General features: G+C 35.6%; 4 protein-coding genes and 1 non-coding gene across 5 annotated transcripts; 3 read left to right on the top strand and 2 right to left on the bottom strand.

Moving 5' to 3' along the window:
• Positions 1–594: 594 nt before the first annotated feature.
• LOC104114994 (serine/threonine-protein phosphatase PP2A-2 catalytic subunit) lies at positions 595–7,287 on the top strand. The gene is made up of 7 exons (XM_009625559.4): positions 595–726; positions 816–1,156; positions 2,960–3,074; positions 5,686–5,794; positions 5,877–5,954; positions 6,513–6,704; positions 6,839–7,287. The coding sequence occupies exons 2-7, from the start codon at positions 904–906 to the stop codon at positions 7,010–7,012; spliced, it is 921 nt and encodes a 306-aa protein (XP_009623854.1). The 5' UTR covers positions 595–726; positions 816–903; the 3' UTR covers positions 7,013–7,287.
• Positions 7,288–8,098: 811 nt separating this feature from the next.
• Positions 8,099–11,421, bottom strand: LOC104114993 (uncharacterized). Its single transcript, XM_009625557.4, has 3 exons — positions 11,066–11,421; positions 10,133–10,441; positions 8,099–8,399 (listed from the first exon to the last, which is right to left on the bottom strand). The coding sequence occupies exons 1-3, from the start codon at positions 11,294–11,296 to the stop codon at positions 8,283–8,285; spliced, it is 657 nt and encodes a 218-aa protein (XP_009623852.1). The 5' UTR covers positions 11,297–11,421; the 3' UTR covers positions 8,099–8,282.
• A 7,746-nt stretch (positions 11,422–19,167) lies between these two features.
• LOC117277096 (small nucleolar RNA R71) lies at positions 19,168–19,274 on the bottom strand. The gene has a single exon (XR_004507372.1). It is a non-coding gene; the product is annotated as a small nucleolar RNA R71 (small nucleolar RNA).
• Positions 19,275–20,486: 1,212 nt separating this feature from the next.
• LOC104097715 (uncharacterized) lies at positions 20,487–20,939 on the top strand. The gene has a single exon (XM_009604330.1). The coding sequence runs from the start codon at positions 20,487–20,489 to the stop codon at positions 20,937–20,939; it is 453 nt and encodes a 150-aa protein (XP_009602625.1).
• Positions 20,940–23,788: 2,849 nt separating this feature from the next.
• LOC138900152 (uncharacterized) lies at positions 23,789–24,178 on the top strand. The gene has a single exon (XM_070186864.1). It carries the CDS (start codon positions 23,789–23,791, stop codon positions 24,176–24,178), a length of 390 nt encoding a protein of 129 aa, XP_070042965.1.
• Positions 24,179–26,428: the final 2,250 nt, after the last annotated feature.

Below are 26,428 nucleotides of genomic sequence, written 5' to 3'. Positions count from 1 at the left end.
GATCTTTGAATATGATATGAGTTGCTCTACTATCAATTACACAAATATCTTCATGATTGGTCTTTGATCCAAACATAATTTGAGAATTATCCATATTCTCTCATACTTTCAAAGTATTTGCTCGAGATGGCAGAGTCTCGTGCTGATAACGTGTTATAAAATAAAGACTGTAAAGTAAAGACAAGTATATAGAGAAACTAATATATTATTCAACTTCAAAGTGATGTACATAATGAATTGAAAACTACTCTATTTATAGAAGAAAGGAAGCTGCTACTGCAAGTGGTTGTGTAAGCTGCTATTGTATAAGATATAGACAATCTTCTACCGGGATAATATTTATCCATAACGGAGTACCGAAAGGATAAGCTCATTGTATCAGATATAGATAATCTTTTACTTGAAATAATATTTATTTATAACGGAGTACCCAAAAATAAACTTTTTCAGCAAGTTTATTTCCAATAAAATACTAAATAAATAAATATATTTACGGCGGATTCCGTACGAATAAGTTTCTAAATAAAAGATAACATATTTACAGCAGTTTCTAATATAATATATTATATTCGTGACAGTGAAAATATTTTTCCTTTTATTTTTTGCCGCAATTTTCACATAGGAGAGAGAGCGAGAGAGAGACAGCGCAATAGCTTCGCATGAATGGAGACAAATATCGGAAACATTAGATGTTCCAGAGATTGAAACCCTAGTTACTTTATCGAGGTTCAACTTTTTGAAAATTTGAATTTCGAATAACTTTTTTCTGCTTGATTTTAATCCTCAACTTTCGATTCAATTGGCGAATATTATAGCAGTTGGATTTTCGATCTGACGATTGAAGCGGCGAAAAATAGCTAGATCGGCGATTGTAGAACGAAATTTGTGTTTTAACGAAAGAAAATGCCGTCGCACGCGGATGTAGATCGGCAGATCGAGCAATTGATGGAGTGCAAGCCGTTATCAGAGGCGGAGGTGAAAATACTGTGCGATCAAGCTAGGGCGATACTCGTGGAGGAATGGAATGTGCAACCGGTGAAATGTCCGGTGACGGTGTGCGGTGATATTCACGGACAGTTCTATGATCTCATTGAGCTTTTTCGAATCGGCGGCAACGCTCCTGATACTAATTACCTCTTCATGGGCGATTATGTTGGTGAGTTTTGGTAATCAGGTTATATATTTGTGGATTCTAAGGACTGTTTTATTGAAAATGTAAAATCTAGGTTGGATTTGGTAGATTCATTCTGTTAAATTAGAAATTTGCACATGATATCTTGGTTTTTGTGTTAATTTTCTCTGCGTGTAATGAATTTTTTTTTGGACATAAATAGGAAGTAGAAATAAAATGCTACCGACAGTCTTGAGTTTGAGCTCTGGGTATGGAAAAATCCTAGTAGTGAGTACTTTCTCCTTTAATGGGCCTTACGTGGCACGAAACCGGATTGTTAGTCCGAAAGCGGATACCAGACACCGGATGGGAAACCAAAAACAAAATAAGTAAGAATGATACTGCTAATGTGAGCAGCACTTGAAGGATGATAGAGGTTGTGCTGTTTTGTGTACCAAGTAGAATGTGAAGTGTAACTTTTAGCTCCAATCGTTGTGTGTGGGTGGTTCTGCCGAATGTAAGGATGCCGTGAAGTAGCAACTTTATGGCGGTTGTTTTGTAGTTTGCCGTTATTCGAGATTTTATTTCTCAATCATTCTTGATAAGGATGATATATGATTTGCCGTTCATTTATTGGCAGTGTCACTATGATGTGTCGAACAATGGCAAGCTTTATTTTGATTTAATCATTGTTTATACTCGAGAATGATGAAGTGTTGTTGTGATGTGGATTTCTAGTGTGCTTGGTGGTTGGAATATGACAAAGTAACTGATATAATATTTTGGAGCCAGACGTGGGAGAACTTCATTTGGTAATTTCTTGGTGCCAAAGATGACAAATTGGTAAAACGTACATGTGGAAACATCCTCCTTAGAGTTGCAGGATGCTGATTAAGGAACAAAATAATTTGGCCATCCAATGAGACGAGTGACCAATTTTTTTTTAATAGAGAAATTTTTGAGGGTCAGTGGCGCACGGTTCAAATCTCGATGGATAATGGGCATGTCCCTCTACCCTTCTCCACATAAATACCACGTTTTTATCTGCAACGAGGTTTACATCTGTGACATGCGCACATCATTGTTGTTCTCTTATCACTAGACCAAGCTTCTGGGGCGGACGAGTGACCAAAATTGGTTTGGAGTTATGGTTTCACTTTATCTTACAAATACGATGACTTGACAACTGTCAGACATACTGATCTTGTCATTTCACAAGCTTACTCTTAGTATGAGTGGGAAGCATCCGGTTTTCGGTGCTGGATTTTGTGCCTGAGTCATACATTGCGGACAGAGATGCTACAAGTAATTACATGTCATGGATTTTTTTTTTGCTTTCTAAATATGTTCTTTTCTTAAAAGAAGTTCTCCCCATACAGAAAGCTTCTTCTTCCTACGCATGTCAAAAATTTGGTGCACAGATGCCGAGTGGGCACTTGAGTGGTGTAGACTTTTCCCTACTCATCATTGTTTGTTTTCCGTATATAGCTCTACCAAAAAGGAAGTGTTCTGTCAGCGGGTTCCATAAAATTAGTAACTGTCTTCCATTTTAAATGACTCACATGTTTTCCTTATGACATGATGGTAGATAAAGGCTTTTGAGGGTTTCTTTTGTCTTTCTAATATTGTTTTCATCTAAGGTAGATTTTATTATGTAGGTCTCATTCCATAAACTGCAATGACAGATTACATTTATTACCTTTTTACTGTTTCTTTGATGGATTCCTTTTCTTATCTTTTCAGTTTACTTCTCTGTATGTTAAGTGTTAACTAGTAGTATCAGTTTCCTTGTTGGTTGAGTACATTAGCATTCATTGTTTGTCATTAATAATTGCCTAACAAATGCAGACCGTGGATACTATTCCGTTGAGACTGTCACGCTATTGGTTGCTCTGAAGGTCCGTTACAGAGATAGAATCACAATTCTTAGGGGAAACCACGAAAGCCGTCAGATCACTCAAGTGTGAGTCCTTAATATTTATTCATCATTAAAGTGCGTAAATGAGGTTTTTTGAAGATATCTCTTTCTCAACAGGTGATATTCAAGGATTATTCTTTGTCATTTCTTAAATGATCTGGTTTATGTATGGCAGTGAGAATTTTATGTTTATGCGATGCTTTTATAAAATTAAAAAAGGTTTCTGCATTGCTCTTATATTTCTTAATCTATCTAAACTGCTATTTCTCCGATTAAAAGAATTTTAAAACTTGGCTTTTGGTCCCCGCTTCTATTTTCTGGTGTATATGGACCGGAAGGAATAGCAGATGTTTTGATGGAATATCAACTCCAAATCATGCTCTTAAAGCTAAATGTTTATTTAACCTTTTTACTTGGCTTAATTAGGCACTTGTATCTAGTTGTGATCATTTTTTGGACTGTGTCTGCCCCTTAGTTTTAACATAGGTTTCTTTTTGTTATGTTTATGAGCACACACACTCTATTTACTTGTACCCTCTTTTGCTATGCATCTTCTTGATGCCTTTAATGAAATTCTCTTACTTCATCAAAAAAAAAAGAATTTAGAAGAACTTAATATGCAATGCTGCCTAAGTATGTAGAAGAATTTCCATCTCTTTATATTTGGTGATTGTTTCATTTATGCTGCTTGGTGCATGATACTTTTATGTGTTTCTTACACTTAGTGTTTTCACTGGCCTAGGATGTTCGTACATGCCACTTTTTCTTTCAAAATTTGTCCAGTTTGGTGGATTATGTTATTCGACTTTATGCTAGTGGTTAGTTTAATCTCCTCTTTGCTTCTCTCTCCTTGGGTTTGCGTGAGCCAGTGAGGGTAGCAGCCTGAAATTTTCGCTTTTATGGCTCAAATGTCCTTTCTTGATTTATGTCTTCTCCTATTGCACAAAAGCAATGCGTGTGTAATTGAATGTGATGCTTCTGTTCAGCCTACTCAATGCAACTCTTCTTTCCATTTCTTCACCCTCTTTCCATGGAGGTCAGGTATTAGAACTTTATACCTATTGAAAACACCTGAGGAAAGTTTGATGATTTTTACCTACTAATGATAATATATGAAATTTAATTATATTGATCTGATTTATATACGTATATAAATAGTACTCTTAAAATTTAGTTAAGTAAGAATATAATATCAATATTTATAACCCAAGATCCAATTGAAAGCTATAAGATTTCATCAAATAAGCAATACATAAGGAAGGAAAAAGAGTTGTATGTAGACAAATAAGTTTGATCTCCAATTTTTAATTGCTCCTTTTTAAGTTAATTTTTTGTATGATTATCTAGGTAGATATATTATTATTGGATAAGGATAAATAGGATCTTAGAATCCTATCTTTCAAATATACATTCTTTTTCAAATAAATAAATAAATTATTCCTAACAATTTATTAATTGATAAGATTTTTAAATTTGAATGTGAATTTTAAATAAATATTTAAAAATATGTAAGTCATGTGCAAATAATAAAGTGAACAAATGATTTAATAGTGTACTAAATAAAATATGATTTTCGCCATAAAATGAGTATATGCATAACTCATCCCATTAATTTGTTGACTCCATCTGTGTCAAAATACCTTCTAAATTCAAGCGAAGATAATTTTCTATCGCATTATTCTTTTATGTGCAAGGATAGGGTCTATCCGAAGTAGCCTCCCGACCTTCACATGGTAGAGGTAAGGTCTACGTACGCATTATCCTCCCTATACTCCACTTGTGCGATTACACTGGGTTTGTTGTTAGTTTTTGAAGTTGTGCATTAATGAGAAATCTGGGACAATGAAGATGGATGTTCCAGCAGTTGTTTCCTTCTCATCTTGAAGTTGTAATGAGGATAAATATGATTTTATGTTCCTCTACTTATCGAATGAGACCATAATTTTGTTACTCACAGTCACAATATGTAGTAGTCCCAAGAATTTCAAAAAATATATGATATCAGTGGGTGTGGGTCTGAGAACTGTTATAATTTGTCATGGCAAGTGCTTTTACTAATTTATGCAAAATCGTTTACATGGTCTTTGTGAAGATTTTGGTTGAGAACACTCTGACCTTCATGTATAGTTGTATACCACCCCCACCTGCTCTCAAAAAGTCATGAAACTCTTTGCATGGACAAACTCAGTAATCATAACTGAGTAGTTGGACAATGATGTCATATTAGAAGCTTGAATGTTAAGTTGCTGGATCTTTAGAAAGTGTCTTTTTTTTTTTTTTTAATAAGGATCTTCAGAAAGTGTCTTCTTGCGCATGTCTTGAGTTATGTTTTAACCAAAGATTAGCGTTGATAACTTGAGTCACACTTGGAGATTACATACCTTGTGCTTTAGAGCGCTCTGCAGTGCACTAGGTTCACTTCAACAACTTTGCTCTCGAACCATTAGATAGATATTTAAGTATGTTTACTCATCAGTGAAGATATCTGTATGCAGTTTTTCTTTTTTTAAATAAAGTATTTCTATGGGTAGTCTTGCAGGGAGGGTTCATCTATGCTATTCCTGATCAGCTGCCCTACTTGTTTTTCACCGCATAAAATATGACTGCAGGTTCAGAGTCATTTTTGCAGTAATTGACAGATCTCCTTTCCTGCTAGGTATGGGTTTTATGATGAATGCTTGAGGAAGTATGGAAATGCTAATGTTTGGAAGCATTTCACTGATCTTTTTGATTATCTACCATTGACAGCACTCATAGAGAGTCAGGTTTGAGCTCTAACTGTGCTGGCAATTTACTTGAATAGAACTGTTGGCAAGTTTTATATGCCTAATTTTGAGAAATTTGTAGATATTCTGTTTGCATGGAGGACTCTCACCATCCCTTGATACCCTCGATAACATCCGAGCACTGGATCGTATACAAGAGGTATAATAATAGTTGTTTTCTTCAAGCTTTTACAAGTTCATGATATGTCAAACTAGTTTGCTTTATATTGTCACTTCCTCCACTCTCTATTTGACACCATGTATCAACGTAATCACCTATTTACCTCACAAAATTGATCATTATGGCACAATAGGCTGTCTTATGTAGGTTAGATCCATTTTTTTCAGCAAGATTATAAATGCAGAGCCAAACTAATCAAGAATTGAGCAGGAAGAGAATTCTGTGTTTCTATTATCATAAGTTGAAAGAGTTCCATTTTCTTTTCTAATGTGGTGTTGGATAGGTTTGACAATGTTTCATGTATGGAACATAGAGGCTTGTAGTATATTCCATTCACCAGTTAATGCAATCTACTTTTCCAGTTCTTCTTGGATCTAGAGAAGGCAAAATACTAGAATCACTTTACTATCTTTCAGTTGCTCCTTTCCTATTTGCACTAGTGGCTGCGATTGTTTCAGATGTTTCATGATTATTATTATCATCTTAATGCCAATGTTACTGATCCTATCATTTATGCCTCTTTTTTATGGTCGTTAGGTGCCACATGAAGGGCCAATGTGTGATCTCCTGTGGTCTGATCCAGATGATCGCTGTGGGTGGGGAATATCACCCCGAGGGGCTGGTTACACATTTGGACAGGATATAGCATCTCAGTTCAACCACACCAATGGTCTCACACTGATATCTAGAGCCCATCAGCTTGTCATGGAAGGTTTTAATTGGTGTCAGGTCTGTGGATATAATCCGAACAGTTTCTTTCCCACCTCTGTGGGAAAAATCTCCCACTTTTGTTCATTTAAGTGAATCTGTCTTTAAGGTATTAAATTGTACTATTTAACATGATATTGGTTGCTTTTTGGCAGGATAAGAATGTTGTAACGGTATTTAGCGCTCCAAACTATTGTTACCGGTGTGGTAATATGGCTGCAATTCTAGAAATAGGTGAAAATATGGAGCAAAATTTCCTTCAGTTTGACCCAGCTCCACGGCAAATTGAGCCTGACACTACAAGGAAGACTCCAGACTACTTCTTGTGATCCGAATACTTGAGCTGATTGTAGCCCTTCTATATTGTATCCCTGTAGATGTGTCATAAAGGTAGTTGTTATTTGAGGATTATTAGCATCGCCATTCTTTTGTTTTGAGTTTACTATGCTGCTGGCTTTGAACATGCGCGCCAGAGATCCACCACAGTTTTGACAAAGGGCCTTAGTGTCTTATTGTGTATATTTTTTCAAAAAGAAGCAGCAATAACATGGCACATTGTGGTCTGTATTTGAAGTTTATCCTAGAAAGCAGGTTCTCTTTTCTATCCTAAGTCCCCTGCCAATGGCTGCTGGCACCCGAATTGGTAGATGGTTATATCAAATTAATTGTTCTGCTATTACTAACAGCTTTTTCTTTGATTTATGTTTGGTCCGAAGTTGGTCGTTAAAAGAAATGATGTAGTAGCTTTAGGTGTGCGTTTGTATCTTTGGGTCTTTACATCATTTTAGTTACTTGAGAAAGTCAGAACTTCCCAATTGATTGATGTCTCTCTTATGATAACCCACGGTGTAAGCTTTAGATTAATCAAGAGTTCTAAATAATGTAAAGCTTGAAAAGTTTGTAAACACGTTTTTCAAGTAAATAATAAATTTCAAATAGCTAAACACGCTTTTTCCAATATTAAATAAGTTACTGAAAAATATCTGAAAATTTTGTAAAGCTCCAAAGCATGGTGTTAGAGTCTACATTCTATTAGTACCTCTTTGGTCTGCACTATGATGGTGCAAAATCATGTCCTCTATCTATGACTTCTAGTAACATGCAAAGTGCAATACTTAGAACTTCAAAGCACAAGGAATGTGCTAAAGTTAATTTAGGTGCCAAGACATTGTTCTATTCTCCACAAAAGTAAAATTCTTGTCTTAAATATATGAGAGACAAAAAAAAAGATGAATTTGAATATTTTTTTAATTCTGCCGCCAACCATGCACATCCGAAAGAAGAGATCATGAACAGAGAATCCTGTGATTTGAAAGGTTCAAAAGAATATACAGTACAACAGGATATGATCACCTTCTACCCTGTCCGGAATTACTCTTCGTACTTTATGAATTGCAAAGGCACAAGTACAGATATAGAGGAACTATGAAATCTCTATTTTCTTCCAACTATAAAATGGTAGAATGAATTACAACATTTTACACCGATTCAAACATGTTTAACAGCAAATCAATTAGGTGCAACCTCCGACCAAACAATTAAAAAAAGATACGGAAAAAAAAAAAGGAATCCCTAAGCTACGAATTTACAGATTTTTAGTCAAAATCGAGAATTAGTTGGAAGTCTAACTGGTCCAGCGCCAGGTGCAGCAGCTGCTCGCCTTTTCCTGAAGTATATTGTTGAGCCACTGACAATCAGCAAGCCCAGCATAAGCACCTACAGAATACAGATCCAATTAAATCACTCAGAATAAGAATCAGATGATGCCAATTAATTCCAACACATTCACAGAATCAGAAAGAGCTTGTTCTTCCAATCAAACTATGAGGCTTTTTCAGAGAACTATTCCACAAGGTATAACGGGTTTCCTTAGAAACAAGTTGTGTGGGTCCCAGACTTGTTCTTCGGATGATTATACTGAAACTTTGTGTGCATCAGCTAACTGTGAAAGTCTTTGAATTTCAGTTTGGTCACTGGTGAAGAGGGATATAAAAACAGAACGGCGCAGTAACAAATACCATGTTAAGGTCCATGACAGAATGAATAGATCTTCCAATTGGGTTGACTACGCCTAAAGAATTTCCATGTCCAAAAAGAATAACACCACGCAACTCAAATATCCCCATGCACTATACGAGCAGCCAATACTTCTAAGGCAAGCCTGCAAAATGGTTCATATCATTTTTTTTATTGTTAGCAATAGTGCCTGCGCCAACTTGCTCGCACCTGGACTATTTCACTAGGTACCTGCTATTTCCCACAGAACAAGTACTGGTGGTAACTCTACCCACCGAGGAAATGGTTCGTATCATTTCATTCAGGAGAAAGAAATCCAGGAAGTTTTCGAAACTAGATGACTGGATCAGTCGAGAAAAACTAAGAAACAGATAACTGTTAGAATGACACACTAACAGCAAGTAATCATGGCAGGACAATCTTTTAACTGGAGACATTGTTCCCAAAAACATTCACGGTTGATGGTTCACCGTAATAGAACTAATGAAGTGCTGAGAAATCTGTTAAAACACCTCCTTAGGCTTCACTGGCTCTTTATCTAATAGTGAACAACAATTGAACTTGTGAATGCATCTTGTACATAATCGGAACGGTATTATTGTTGTTTTATTAATAAAATTTTACCTTCGCAACAGAAGAAAATTTTAAAATAACCATAATCTTTTATGCTTTAGGCCTTAGGTAGAAGGGATCCTTGGCACACTGGACATGACTGTGAATTGGAGGCAGAAAATAATAGGATCTCTTAGATAACAAAACTTCAACCTGGAGTTATCTCTTGACTACACATGACAATTCAAGAGGAACTCTTCAAGAATTAGGGAGAATAAGTCCTCATAATATTCTCTCCATTTTATGAATACAGATCTTTAACTATTTCTTTGAAGTTTCAGAATTGCAATACGCACCTCTGCTTCCATTAGCTTACCCGGGCTTTTACCTAGTTTTACTTTTTCACGTTTAGAGATGAAATGCCTTAGGTCTCCTTTGCTTCCTTTCAAAGTCCTCCTAGTAAATTGAGTGGTTTTCCATAACAAAATAAAGTATCTATTACTTCTCTATACCTCATTAACTCGCACCTTCTTTTTTTTTCGTAAATACTTCAATAAACTTTCATCCTTGAACACTTATTTGGTTTTCACATATTTCTTTAGATTGTAGCAGTTTAAGATGACACAGTTCTTACTGCTTTCCAAGGCAAAATTATCAAAACAAGATTATCATATATGGTTCTCACATCATTTAATTCATCCTATTTCATGCTTCGCTCTTGGCTAGCACTAAAATGAACTCTGAATACTAAAAGAATCAACTACATCGGAAGAAAAAGTGTACAACTCTATATGCAGACTTCCAAAGTCACCAGTTGCAGAACGTAAATTTGATGGTTCACCACGAGGCATTTTTGTAAAGCAGAAAAAGCATGTACTTACCTCAAAGCCAAGTACTGACAGCTTCTCTTCGTTAACAGAAAGAACACAGCTCCTATAAGTCACATATGTATGCGATCCACTCTTCGACGTGGATGAATCATCGAGCAAATTTCTTTCTCTTACCGAGGAGGCAAGAGATTGTCCATTATGCTTCATCACATGTGGCCTTACTGCAGCATAAGTGTCTTCCAGAGCAGATCGATTCTTCTTTCCTTTATTGCTGTTCACTTCCTTTGAACTAGCTTTGATCTCTACACATTTGAATGGGATACGATATCCAGTTTCACTGCACCTATACTTTTCATCATTCTACAGGAAAGAACATAGAAGAAAAAATTACAATTCACAAATCTAACCTAAAAAATCTAATCTAAACAAGCCTTGATTTAACATAAACTTTCGTTCATTTTTGGTTACTTGAGACTATAACCAATTGCCATTCCCCTTCTCCCAATACAGTTCAATAAATGCTCCAATTTACTTTCAATTTGATAGCTAACTATCTCACATAATATTTTGCTGGCAAACTAAAAAGAATGACGCTGTTCAATACTTAGAAACAATTTAACTTTAAAGTTTCCATTTCACCCTAATGAGATGATTTATAGCACAGAAATATCTATGGAATGTTTTAGAGTTTCAAAAAGTCTTTTGAACTCCGTGCCCAGAGATAGGAAATTGGCATTTAAATATTTAATCATCTTAGAACATCAATACAGACAACTCACAACTGTAGCAATAATCTCTATATAAGTACTAAGAATTTTAAATTACTCTATTGATCGCGAGGAATAAAATTGAAACTTTCCGAGCTAGTTGATCATATAACTCTATAAACAAACACGCGTCAGGCAACTAAACAATACATGCATTAGAATAGAAAATGAAATAATCATCAAAATTGTCAAATTGAAAAAGGAAAAAGAGCAAAACCTTTTCGGAATAAGTACAAGGAACACAAGGACCAGACGGAGAACAATCGTAAGTGATATTTGTACCAATAGGCGTCTCTTTAAAGCTCATCAGATGTCTCCGTCCTATTGATACGATGCCTTCTTCTCTTTGTTCCGTAGAGATCGCGTCGAACCCTACGGATGGATTTGGAGAAGAAGAAACTAAAAGGAAGATGAAGAGGAGAATCGCCGGCGAAAATGGAGAATCCATTGAATCGATCGATTGTGTCTCCGTATTTCTCACCGCCGATCAAGTTTGATTTTGGAGGTTTCTGAATTAATTCGTAGATCTCCTCTAATTTTCTGTATATTGTATAACCATCCCCTATAGTTTGTTTTATACCTATTCAGATCCTCTTTGTCTCTTTTATCGTCCCTCAACAGTCAACCCCCATGCTTCCCTTCTACATTTGATACTAACGCATTTTCATTTTTAGTCCATATAAAAAAGAATGAAATTTTTTTAAATTTAGAATTAATTACATTTATACTTTTTATTTTACCATTATAGAAAAAATTAATGTTATAGCGTATTTAAGGTTACAAGATTCAAAAGTTTATACTCACACAAATATTATGACATATTTAAGATTAAGTTTCAAAAGTCCTTATTTTTTTCACAAATTTTGTGCCAATTCAAATTATATTACTAACGAAGGGAGTATAAAAATTAAACACGTTAACATCAATATCCTTCAAAACCAAATATACATCATGTGCACAAAAGCAGAAGGCGAGTGATTGATCAAAATGGTAGTTTAATATGGGGTTTATTGGCATACTTCTGGTAAAAAGAATAATCTTGAAATTTCGTTCCTCGTTAGAGAAAAATGAAGTATTTATTTGTCTGAGTGAACAAATTAATAGACATATGGTAAGTGTAATAAAAGAAGCATAGGGTTAACCGAAACTGTTCAAACAGGCATAGGCTTAGGCCAATTAAACGAGATTTTCGTAGCAATTGGGGTTATGAATTTTCAGTTTATGGGTAGTATGGGATACGTAGTCGGAGAGAACATCACCTGTTTGATTGAATATGCCGCCATTCAAAATTTACCTCTGGTTATAGTGTGTGCTTCTAGGGTAGCGCATGCAGGAAGAAAGTTTGAGTTTGATGCAAATGACTAAAATATCGTCTGCTTTATATGATTATCAATTAAATAAAAAGTTTAAATGAAAACTTACAAGATGAATTTAAGTAAGTACTCATTCCGGTCCACTTTAATTAATTTTTTGATTTATTTTGTGGTTTATAAAATTTAATTTTTTCAAATATCAAGAAAGAATTAACTTTTTTTTTTTGCAAAGTTGCCCTTGGAGTAAAGAGGTTCGGAGTATTTGTTATATTTTTAATGAATAAATTAAGGTTAATATGATAATTTTATTGTTAATTAACACTAAAAAATAAATTCTTTAATATGTGTGAAAACAATCAAAAAATTAATTAAAGTGGACCGGAAGGACTAGAGTTTTAAGGATAGGACGTGGTTTCTTAATTTTGGGACTTGGTGTGCAGTGTGCAACCTGAGGAACAGACAACATATTTTTAATGAACTTGAGGTAATTAATTCATACTGATGTGTATAGCCGTAATACAAATTTTGTGTTCCATGAGACGAGAGTTGCAAAAAGCATGGATAGAGGCGGATCTAGCCTTCTGACATCGGGTTTAAATAAACTCGTAATATTGGATGCGGACATAAATTTATGTGTAAAAAACTACTAAAATATAATAAATGATTAACATGAACTCATAATTTTAAAAATATAACGGGTTCAATAATAAGAACTTTAAAGCCTGAACCCTTAGTCTCTTTGGAAAGCCATCCACTAATTGGAATTGGAGTAATTACTAGGGTAGTACTTACACAACGTAATTATGACGACTTGTTTGTTTGTCATAACGTAATCACAGTGTAATTACAAGTGTGCGGTTTGGTTGCACAAATATAATTACACAATTAAATTAAATTTTAAATGAAGTAATTATTAAAACTTAAAAGCTAATATAATAAATATATGCATATAAATAATTTTCTTTAAGTATAAACTAGTAGTCGTACCCACGCGATGCGCGATCAATATTAAAAAAATATTAATTAAATTAAATTGTGATCAGACTTGTTTGAACATATTAGATCGTATTGCTTTAATAAATTTTAATTGTCACCTTATTTGTCAATACGATAAACCCAATAATAAAATCTCTATTAAATTAAAGGGACTTATATAGTCATTGAATAACTTTTTTGTTATGTATTTTTTTATTATATTATCCAATATTTAGTATAGTTTCATTGTTAATAAAAATATTTTTATTAGTATATTACTTTGGTATATTACTCTGTTTAATATCTTTGTTTGTTGCTTTCTCTTTGTAATACAATAGAACATATATATGTTATTACTCTTGAAATATTTTTTTTATTTCTATTGTTCTCAATAATATTGTCTAAATTTTAATGAATAAATACATGTTTTGTTATAAAAAAGAAAGACGAAAATGATTTAAAAAACAAAGAATGAATAAAATATCTATTATTTTAAAGGGACTTATATAGTCATCGAATAACTTTTTGTTCTGTATTTTTTTATTATATTATCCAATGTTTAGTATAATTATATTGTTAATAGAAATTATTAGCATATTACTTGTTTAATATTTTTGTCTGCTACTTTCTTTTTGTAATATAATAGAATATATATATTTTATTACTCTTAAATATTTTTTATTTTAATTTTATTATAATTTTCTCAATAATATTGTCTGAATTTTAATGAATAAATATATTTTCTATTTCAAAAAAGAAAAACGAAAATGATTTAAAAATAAAAGAAATAAAGAAATTAACTAACCTAAACCAACCATCACCTATGCTTCAGTAGTTAATTTTAGGTAGTTAATTTCTTTGTTAATTTTCAATAATTAATTATTAACTAAATAACTAATTATTAACTAATTATGCCACATGACTTTTTTCTAGGCTACCACTTAGGTTAATGTGGAGCCTTTTATTATTTTTTTATTTTTACTTTTAATAATATATAGAAGATGATATTAGATTTGGTATTTAAGATGCATATTTTTTCTTGAATATACACTAATTAGTAATCATATATTTATAACTAATAGTGTAAAAATAATTGATATATATTTTTAAAATTAATAATATTTAATTTAATTAATTATAAAAACTAAAAACATACGTTTTATAAGAACATCATGAATACATGTTTGATAAAATAAATTAATATTTATAAATATAACATTATACAAATGTATAAATTTTAATTAAAAATTTAAAAATATGCAATGTGAAATAACAAGCCAATACTGCTAAAACAAGTAAATTAAAATCATAAATATAATACAATTTCAAAATTTCACAAAACAATAATACTTTTAACATATGTCAAATTCCAACATAATAAAAATAAGTTCCAATACAACTTAAGATTGGGAAACATAATAAGTTTACAACCTCATTCAACAAAAAAATTCTACTTTAATAACATCACTCATTATATGCCATGTTTGTTAATGACTCATTACTTCTAATATTAGGAGGTGTAGTTTCAAAAATTAGAATATAACGCAGTTACGCAAAATGAAGAAAATAAAATAAATAAGAAATAAAATATACGAGCAATTACATGGAATCACAAGAAGTAAAGGTAGATAAATAATGTACAAAGAAAATAAATTTTAAAATAAAAAAATAAATTTAAAATAAAATAAAAAAATAAAAAAATAAATTAAAATAATAATAAAAAAAGTTATAAAGAAAATAAATTAAAATAAAAATAAAAAGAAAAGAAATTAAAAACTAACCTTGTAATTACACAGTGTAATTACCACCAATTGTCATCTCCCCCTTGAGAATTGAAGAGTGTAATTACACATCTCCAATTTCACCCAATTCCATGCTGACCATCTGGCTAGACAAATTACACCCAATTACGCTCAAATTCAATTCCTAGGTGGCTTTCCAAACATGCTAGAGTAAAATTCTGAGGATCTTCCTCTAAACATGGGTGGAACTAATGGGAGATGAACACCTTTCTTCGAAATATCTCCCCCTCTCTTCTCTCTCTCTCTCTCTCTCTCTCTCTCTATATATATATATATATATATATATATATATATATATATATATATATATATATATATATATACCCAAGACCCATATGGTGTCAAGGGGGTTCAGTTGAACCCGCTTCGTCGAAAAATTATACTGCGTATATTGATATATTACGTTTAATGGAGGAACATTACTACTATAAAAAAACGTTTGAACCCGCTTTAACACAAACATGCCCCCAATAGAGGTGGTCGAGCGGGTTCAAAGTGTGAGAGAGATGGTAGGATCGAATCCATTTTGGGGCGTTTCCCAATTTATTTTTTAATCAGTACTTGGATGGAGTGTGTGCAACTGAAGGGCAAGACCATCTTTATTTCAAATTAAACATCATCCTTCAAATTTATTACACTTATGTTCTCTCCTTTGTCATTTTACTATTTCATTGACTTCTATTTCTTTTCTTTTTTCTCTGCAAATAACTTCTTATTACTAACAAGAAAAAAAAGATTTATTTAAATATCTTGGAGTTAATAAATATTTGTTAAATTAAATTTTTTGAAGTAAAATTTGTTAAATTAAATAGATAAATTTCTTAGAATAGAGATAAATAAATTTTTTTATATCTTCATAAAATATTTTTATTTTTGTTAAAATTAAAGAATACCAACTTTAAAATGATTTCATTTTGATATTGTATTAAGAGCAAAAAATATAATAAAATGATCAAACCCTACTTGTCATACCCGACACCAAGTCACCACTTATGCTATTAGACACCTTCGTTTTTGACTGAATCTGTTTGCGCAAAATTCTGGGTCCGCCACTGTGTATATATATAAAGGAGGCAATGGAAAAGGTGACTTGACACCTCTCTTTAGCCAATAAACCTATTTATCTTTTTTTTTTTTTTTTGGGTCTTTTCTCCCTATTTTTTCCTCGTATAAATAGAACAAAACCACTCAATATGACACGATGCACCACTCAATTAAAGGCCATCGGCATTTCGTAACGGTTCAATTGTTAAAGGAACGGTGCGTTACTCAATTAAAGGGGCTGTCATTCCATGGTACGAAATGGTGCATTACTTAATTAAAGGAGAGTAAATTCATTTGATATAAAAAGGTGTAACTCTTCCTTTCATTTCTCTCATACTATAAATGAATGAAAACAATATCCTCCAAACTATATTAAGTCATGTAGTGGGGTTAATTAGTCACAATATTTGCACACTGTTCATCTTCCCAACCCATCTTTCACCCTATTTTCTTCTTCGTGCTTGCTTCGTATATTTTGCCGTTATCTACTTGTGCATAATGTATAAATTCTGAACTAGAAGTAGGGCATATCAATATCATCATGCTTCATTTTTTGAAATTATCACCACTGATATGGTTATATGCTTCATTCTTTGAAATTATCACCACTGATATGGTTATTACAATTAATTGACATAGGTTCCTTCTTTGTATGTAGCTTTTGGAAGAAGTTAATTACACACATATGCTGATGCGCTCAATGGAATCACGAAGTGTATACGGCTATTTTTTTCCTCTCTCTTTCACTTTGAAAAATGGTAAGTTTAAATCGTTGCAAGTAGGAGTGATAAAAGAAAACTGATAAACCGCACCAAATCGATAATCCGAGTCAAATCGGAAAAAAAATACGATGTGGTTTGGTATTGAAAAATAAAACTCCACCATAATTGATTTGGTTTGGTTTTAACTAAAAAAAGTCAAACCGAAACCAAACCAACCTGATAGTACATTTATATAATTCTTAAAAGTATTATATACATATAAATATTTATTGTAATGTAATTTATAAATATTTCTTAAACTTTTTCTCAGTTTTATCTTTTAACGTATTATTTCAAGTTTAGACTTAACATTCTTGAATGGTAAATAAATTTTATAATGCATAAAAGTAGTAACTCAAACAAAGTTCAAATCAATACTAATACTAACTGATGTTATGCAAAAATGCAATACTTTTAGCACATTACTCACCCTATATTTTGTTGGTCTAATGAGTTATTGTGCGCTATTTGAGCTAAATTGTGTTGTTTTATGTGTAAGAACATCGGAAAGAATCATCAAGTGAAAATTGCACAAAAAGAGGACAAAAATACAAGAAAAGAGCACAAAAGCATCAAGTATCCAAACCGTGCTATAGACCAGGCTTAGCAAGGTTTAGACCGCGCTACAGAGCTCGCCTAGCAAGGTTTATACCGTGCTACAGAGCTCGCCCAGCAAGGTTTAGACCGCGCTACAGAGCTCGCCCAACGAGGTTTAGACCGCGCTATAGACCAGGCTTCACGAGGTTTATAGCACGGTAATTAAAAGTCGCGAGTTAAAAGACCCAAACCCGAAATTGGACCGGGGGATTGACATAAATACTCCCTAAATGAGTTATTCTAGGGTTGGACATGATTTTGAAGAAGAAATAGGCTGCCAAGCACTGTGGAGCAAGAATCAAACGCGTTTTCCCTTCCTTTATCTCTTTACTTTGTAGTTTTATGTCTTTAAACATTATGTTGATTGTTGTTGTATTTATGAGTAGCTAAACTCTCTTATCTAAGGTTTGATGGAACCTATTGGAGGATGATTCTTTACTGCGTTTAATATAGATCTGTCTTTGATTTTTCTGTACTTGTTCAACTATATTTTCATTGTTGTTAATTGAAGAGCTCTCAATTAACTGTGCCTATTTATTGTGTATATTGATCGAGAGAGAGTGCACATTTAGGTAGTTTTTGAACAACATCACTCCTAACGTAGTTGATAGATCGATATAGAGGGTTTAAAGGCAGGATTAGAGATAACGAAACCTTGGTGCGATCGTCGTGAGCGGTAAATTAGTGCCAGCTAGCGTAGTTCGAGAGAATACGTCTAGTAAATTGTAGTAGTTACTCGAAAGAGAGCTACGACACTCAAGGTGCTCACGATTGGTAGAAACTATTTAAGCGAATTTATAGGAAACGTAGCGGGGAAGATTCCGACAATAGGGGAATCATAACCTTAGACTTTTTCAAATCTTGTCTACAATATTTGCCTTGTTAGTTATAAATTACTGCATTTTTAATTACTTTGATCTTAGTTAGTAAACTCTCAAATTGTTATATAATATTTCTGAAAGTTGATTACTTGAATTCGTGCAAAACTATTAGTTATAATTCACACGTTATTTTCCTGTGGGATTCGATTCCGGACTTGTAAACCAAATTATATTTGCAACGACCGCTCAGTCCTTTTTATAAGACATAATTGGGCGTGATCAAATTTTGGCGCCGTTGCCGGGGAGGCAACAACTAATTACAGCTATAAGAATTTGTAAGATTCTTAGTTTAGTCAATTTTATCCATTTTTATTCATTACATTGAAATTCTAACTTTTGTGGTCTTGTGTGTTATAGGTCTATGCCTAGAAGCTCTTCAAGAACTGGTGAATTGTTTGAAGCATTACCGGATCCTGAGAAAACTTTCAAGGCATTAAATCGTGCAAACAAGAAAGACAAACAACATCATCACCCAAGAGAACAAATTGAACCAAACATGGGTGACGCTTTGGATAATCAAAACAATCGAAACAATGTGAATGACCCGAACAATCAGGGTGTGGCACCTCTTGTGCCAGAAGCAACTTTGTATGATTGGGCACAACCCACTGCTGAAAATTTGGCAACTATAATTGTAGTCCCTCAGATACAAGCGGAGTCATTTCAAATCACAAACAACATACTACATTTGCTGCAAAACAAGGGACTGTTCTCCAGGTCTTACATTGAAGATCCACAACAGCATCTGAAAAATTTTCTGTCAATTTGTGTCACGCAAAGGCAAACGAATGTGACACCGGAAGCAATAAGACTGTTGTTGTTTCCATTCTCAGTGACAGGGGAAGCCCAGACTTAGCTTAATTCGCTCCCCATAAATTCCATTACCACTTGGGAGGAATTAGTCAAACAGTTTTTGAACAAGTTTTACCCACCAAATATGACCGCCAAGCAAGTTGATGAAATATTGAGCTTCAGGCAGAAACCAGCTGAAACATTACAAGAAACGTGGGAGAGATTCAAAGGTATGCTGGTTAAGTATCCACATCATGGAATTCCAGATCAGATGTTGGGACAACGGTTTTACATGGGATTGGCGGATAATTTGAAGGCCAATGTTGATGCTTCAGCAGGTGGAGCATTTTGAGCAAGTCATTTAGAGAATGTAAAGTCCTACTAGATAAAATGGCTCAAAACTCAGGCTAGATGACAAGAGACACTACAATCACCCCTATAGTTCACTCAGTAGCATTGGACCCAAACAATTCCATAGCCGAGAATATGGCTACTCTGATGACACAAATGAGTATCCTCACCAAGAAGATTGATGAATCAGTCCAGAAGCAGGTATACATAGTTGACACGACTAATGAGGGATTATGTACACCATGCATTAACCAACCATACGTGTGTTCATGGAGTGGTAAAAGTGACAACCAGAACTATCAAGAGAACATGAACTATGTGGGCAACTATGGAGGCCAGAGGCAAGGTGGTCAGAATTTGGGGTAGCAAAATCAGCAATATAGACCAGCACATCAACAATACAATAACACCAACAATCCCGGAGCTATGCGAACACATGGTCAAGTAGTACCTTACCAAAGGCAACAGGGGCACAGTCAGCATAATCAACAACTAGCTTATCAACAACCTCAGCAACAACAGCTAGTGAAGCAAGATGATGGGTTGTCTGAAATTAAAGGAATGTTGCAGCAACTGATTGGGTCTAATGGAAAAATGCAAGAGAAGGTGGAAGCACATGAGTCAGCGATAAAAGGTATTGAGATTCAATTAGGCCAAATATCTATGGCTCTGAATAATCGCCCCCAAGGGACTTTACCTGCAGACACAAATGTCAATCCGTAGGAGCAAGGCCCGAATCAGCTTATGGTGGTGATCCTAAGAAATGGTAGAGATCTTGATTTAGAGCAAGAAATTGCTCGTGAGAGCCGGTCATTTGAAACACTTGTGACAGTGCCAATTGAGTTAGATGAGTCAACTGAGCTAACAAAAGTAAGAGTGCAACCAACCCATAAGGAAATAAACAAGGAAAAAGAGGATGCGGAGGAGACTGAGAAAGTGCAGGAGAAGGCATTAGAAAAAGTGCCTGAGCAGGATCTAACTCAAGCTACAGCAAAGAAGCAACCTCTGGCACCCTTCCCACAGAGGTTGGCCAAATATCAGAAGGATGAACAGTAAAAAAAATTCATGGAAATGCTGAAGTAAATTAAGGTAAACATTCCTCTAATTGATGTTGTGAGGGAGATGTCCGGTTATGCAAAAATGATGAAGGACTTGATGTCTCGTAAGTTCGACTTCCAAGACTTGGAAACTGTCACGTTGACAAAAACTTGTAGTGTTGTTATGTCAAGACCTATAGCTGAGAAGTTATCTGACCCTGGAAGCTTCACAATTCCATGCACCATAGGTAGCTATGCATTTGCCAAAGCATTGTGTGATTTGGGAGCAAGTATAAATCTGATGCCATTGTCTATCTATAAAAAGTTAGGCATTGGAAGAGCACGGCCCACATCCATGTTACTGCAGCTAGCTGACCGGACGATGAAAAGACCATCAGGTATACTTGACGATGTACTTGTGAAAGTTGGAAATTTCGTGTTTCCAACAGATTTTGTCATTTTGGACTGCAAGGTAGATGAGGAGATTTCCATAATTTTAGGAAGGCCGTTCTTAGCCATAGGGGAGAGCTCTGATTGATTGTGAAATGGGGGAGCTGAAAATGAGGCTGAATAATGAAGAAATAATATTTAATGTGCAAAGGTCTATGCGGCGACCCAGTGAATTTGCAAATTGCTCTTTGTTAGACACGGTGGATGTAATCATAGAGGAAGAAGATGAGGCACTTAATGCAAAAGACCCTCTAACAGCCTTCCTTATGAACTTAGAAGAAGTAAATGGTGAGGACTTGCGGAATGGATGTTGGATCTTCAAGGGCAAGGGTACTGGAAAAGAGAGCTCGAGTTCGTGCCTTTACACTCAGAAGAAAGAAAGATCCCTCCATCCAAGCCATCGATCGAAACACCACCACAATTGGAGCTGAAACCGCTACCATCTCACCTCAGGTATACTTTCTTGGGACCTAATTCGACTTTACCTGTTATTATCTCATCTGGTTTGTTAGATGTGCATGTAGAATAACTTTTTCAGGTGTTGAAAGAGTGCAAGAATGCAATTGGTTGGACCATTGCAAACATTAAGGGTATCAGCCCGGCCTTCTGCATGCATAAAATTCTACTGGAAGATGGGCACAAACCTTCCAGAAAACATCAAAGAAGGTTGCACCCTAACATGAAGGAAGTTGTAAAGAAGGAAGTTATCAAGTGGTTAGATGCAGTAATTATTTTTCCCATCTCAGATAGCAACTGGGTTAGCCCAGTTCAGTGTGTGCCAAAGAAAGGTGGGATGACTATTGTGAAAAATTAGAACAATGAATTAATCTCAACAAGAATAGTCACGGGATGTCGAATTTGCATGGACTATAGATCGAACAAGGCCACCCGAAAAGATCATTTTCCCTTGCCGTTCATTGATCAGATGCTAGCTAGTTTGGCAGAGAGGTCCCATTTTTGCTTCTTGGATAGATACTTGGGGTACAACCAGATATCTATTGCCCCGGAGGATATAGAGAAACCGTCATTCACCTGTCCATATGGCATTTACGCTTTTCGGAGAATGCTGTTTGGCCTATGCAATGCACCTACTATATTCCAAAGGTGCATGATGGCCATCTTCATAGATATGGTAGAGGATATAATGGAGGTTTTCATGGATGATTTCTCAGTGGTTGGAAATTCTTTTGATGATTGCCTTAGAAATCTGAAAAGAGTGTTGCGGAGATGTATGGAGACTAATCTGGTGCTGAACTGGGAAAAATACCATTTTATGGTACATGAAGGTATAGTCTTAGGACACCGGGTGTCAAGTAAGAGTATTGAGGTGGACCGTGCTAAGATTGATGTAATAGAGAAGCTGCCACCACCCACTACCGTCAAGGCAATAAGAAGTTTCCTTGGACACGCCGGTTTTTACAGGCGGTTCATAAAAGATTTTTTCAAGATTGCTAACCCTTTGTGTAAATTGCTTGAAAAAATCACCCTTTTGTATTTTTCTGATGACTGCAGGGTAGATTTCGAAGGATTAAAAAAGAGGCTAGTGTATGCACCTATCATAGTTGCACCCGACTGGGAGCAACCATTTGAGCTGATGTGTGATGCAAGTGACCATGCCGTAGGAGTAGTACTTGGATAGAGAAAAGATAAAATCATGCATCCAATCTACTATGCAAGTAGAACATTGAATGGCTCTCAACTGAATTACACAGTGACAGAAAAAGAGATGCTAGCAGTGGTGTTCGTATTTGACAAATTCCGGTCCTACTTCGAAGGTAATTGTTTATACTGACCATGCTGCTCTCAGGTACCTAATTGATAAAAAGGAAGCAAAGTCGCGCCTGATTCGATGGGTTCTACTGCTACAAGAGTTTGACTTAGAAATTCATGATCGGAAAGGAACGAAAAACCAAGTTGCCGATCACTTGTCCAGGCTTAAAGGAGCTGAAACGAAGGTTGAGGTGGAAGATATCATGGAGACTTTCCCAGATGAACAACTGTTAGCCACGAGCCTTGAGGAAGCTCCATGGTATGCAGACATTGCAAACTACCTGGCAAGCGGTATTGTTCCCTATGAATTGTCTTCTGTGCAGAAGAAAAAGTTTTTTTGTAATTGTCGCATATATTTCTGGGATGAACCATATTTGTTTCGAATTTTTATTGATAACATGATACGGAGATATATTCTCGAGATAGATCAAGCTTCTATTTTGCAGGCATGTCATGCTTTGCCTTATGGAGGTCATTTCGGAGGAGTAAGTACAACTGCTAAAGTTTTGGATTCGGGCTTCTATTGGCCGACATTGTTTAAAGATGCACATTTTTGGGTAAAAAGCTGTGATGAGTGTCAAAGGACAAGGAATATTTCCCGTCGACATAAGATGCCCATGAACCCAATCTAAGAAGTAAAAGTATTTGATGTGTGGGGAATCAACTTTATGGGATCATTTGTCAACTCATACAACAACAAGTATATACTCGTAATAGTGGACTATGTCTCGAAATGGGTAGAAGCTGTAGTACTCCCAACAAATGATGCAAAGGGAGTTATTGATTTTCTAAGAAAGAATATCTCCACCCGATTTGGAACTCCAAGGGCGATCATCAGTGATGGAGGAACTCACTTCTGTAATCGAGCCTTCGCAAAGTTGCTGGAAAAATATGGCGTGCGCCATAAGGTTGCCACTCCGTATCACCTACAAACAAGTGGACAAGTTGAGGTGTCAAATAGAGAAATCAAGAGTGTTTTAACCAAAACTGTAAATGCGACTCGGACTGATTGGGCAAAAAAATTGGATGATGCAGTATGAGCCTACCGCACTGTATTCAAAACTCCGATTGGTATGTCACCATACAGATTGGTGTTCGAAAAGGTGTGTCACTTACCGGTGGAGCTAGAGCAGAGCTTTCTGGGCATTAAAGCAATTAAATCTTGACATGGAGGCCGCTGGTACAAGTAGAGTCACAGAACTTCATGAACTCGACGAGTTCCGTTACCATGCTTTTGAAAGCACCAGGTTGTACAAGGAAAGGATGAAGATCATACACGACAAGCATATTCAAGAGAGGATTTTCAAACCCGGAGATGTCGTGTTGTTGTATAATTCAAGATTGAAACTATTTCCGGGCAAGCTGGAATCTAGATGGTCGGGACCATTTATAGTGGTGCAAGTACTCTCAAGTGGAGCTGTAGAAATTGAATCTGAGGATGGAACGAACAGGTTTAGAGTTAATGGGCAAAGGTTGAAACATTACCTTGGTATGGATGAGGAAAAAGTTGTATCGGTGATTTATTTGAAGGTGCCTCAATTGTTGAGTGAACCTTAACTTTGATCTCATGCGTCGTGCCGCGATGTTAAATCAGGCGCTCGTTGGGAGACAACCCAATTCTTAGTTTATTTTAGCTTAACTATAAATTTTCGTTTGTTTTATGCACTAACAGGTAATGGAGCATGATGGAAATTATGGCGCTTGGAGTTGTTCACGAAACGAAATAAAAATTACATGCATACGCTCCAAACAACGTTGCGTACCTCGCGACACCCAGTTCAATGCACAGCGCACCTGGAAGCAAACCTTGCGTCGCAAACATTTCACCTTGCAGTACAACTTGCATCGCCTGTTGTCCAGCGTGCTTTCCATCTTACGTTGCCCAGTCTTCAGCGCTCTATAGAGCTCGCCCAACGAGGGTTATAGTGAGACCAATCTCGCGGCAGCCTCGCGTCGCAAGGGAAATAGCAAGGAAATCCTGGCCTTATGCCTCGCGTCTCCTTTTTCACAGCTCGCTAAGGAGCCCGCGTCGCCAGGTAAGTTTCTCGATGTGATCTCGAGTCTCCAGGTAAGTTTCTCGCTATGATATCGCGTCGGCGGGTTCTCAGCATGCATTAGAGATAACCTCACATGGTCCTTTGCTCGCGTCGCCAGCCATGGTTCTTGCTCGCTATTATATTCACTGGCCATTCCCCATTTTCGCTGTAAGAACTCAGCTTCAGATATCGCCATGAACCTCACACCCTACTATCCAATGCTCGCTTGGGAGCTTGCCCAACAAGATTAGACTCACGTTGTGCGGGTAATCGCAAGGTCCAGGTCGCGTTTGCTTCGCGTCGCTCGGGTTATCACGAGGTAAGTTTTCTTTGCTTTTCAAACTTACCTCGCATCAGACCTCGCCTAGCCAGAAAATCATCTCGTTAAGCCTCGCATTGCCTGGGTTGTAGAAAGTCCACCTCGCAGCACCCCTCGCATCGCCTGCCTCTAAGCTCGCAATGGAGCTCGCGTCGCCTGCTTCTAACCTCACTAAGGAGCAAGCCTCGCCAGGTAAGTGATGTTTTAATATTCTTGTAAGCTTAGTTTTCTAACTTCTTTAGATTAAAATACTACTTAGTTTTCTAACTTATTTAGATTAAAATACTACTTTGTTTACTAACTTCTTTAGATTAAAACACTACACTATTTTCTAACTTCTTTATATTAAAATACATACTTTGTTTTCTAACTTCTTTATAATAAAACACTACACAACTGAGGGAGTAGAGGATGAGGACTAGACAAGTGCACATGTGTAACGACCCGACTTGTCGTTTTAAGAATTTACGTACGTTCAGTGACTTAAGGTCTCGAGCAGTTTCGCAATATGTATTATGACCCGCGAGCGTGGTCGAGTTTGATTTTCGAAAGATTCATAAATTAAATTAAAAGAACAATTCTTATTTAGAAGCTTAAATGGAAAGAGTTGACCGGGGAGTTGTCTTTTGAGCAAACGACCCCGGAATAAAATTTTGATGGTGTCAATAGCTTCGTATGATGTTTCGAACTTAGGCGTATGCTCAGATTTGGATTTGGAAGTCCGTAAGATAATTCGACGCATTTTGGCAAAAGTTGGAAAATAGAAGATTTTGGAAAGTCCTACCGAAGGTTGCATTTTTGATAACGAAGTCGGATTTCAATTCCGGAAATTTGAATAGCTCCATTTCGTCATTTATGACTTGTGTGCAAAATTTGAAGTCATTCCGGATTGATTTGATATGTTTCGGCGCAAAAATATAGAAGTTGGAAGATTTAAAAACTCATAATTCGATTCGATGCGCGATTCATAATTTTGGCGTTGTTTGACATGGTTTGAAGCCTCGACTAAGTTCGTATTATATTTTTGGACGTGTTGGTATATTTGGTTGAGGTTCCAAGGGCCTCGGGTGGATTTTGGAAGGTTAACCGATCAATTCGGACTTGAAGAAAAGCTGCTGGAATTTCTGGGCAGCTTGCTATTTTTTTTTCACAGAAGCATGAACAGTGCCCGCAGGTGCGTGAACAGTGCCCACAGGTGCGAAACTGGGCAGGAACATAAGGACCAAAAATCAGTCACTTTGTCATTTTCGATTGAGATTTTGGAGCTCGGTATTTAGGCGATTTTGGAGGAGTTCTTCACGACTTTGACTTGGATAAGTGTTCTATATCCTAAAGTGTTTATATTTCATGAATCCATGATTATATTCATCATTTAATTCGGATTTAAATGGAGGAAATCAAGAGTTTTGCAAAATTTTCCAAAAATAAAAATTTAAGATTTGGAGGTCGAGT

This window comes from Nicotiana tomentosiformis, chromosome 10 (assembly GCF_000390325.3).
Source record: "Nicotiana tomentosiformis chromosome 10, ASM39032v3, whole genome shotgun sequence".
Classification (NCBI taxonomy): Eukaryota; Viridiplantae; Streptophyta; class Magnoliopsida; order Solanales; family Solanaceae; genus Nicotiana; species Nicotiana tomentosiformis.
Note: the sequence above shows the minus strand (reverse complement) of the source record. Positions and strands in the feature narration are given on the sequence as shown.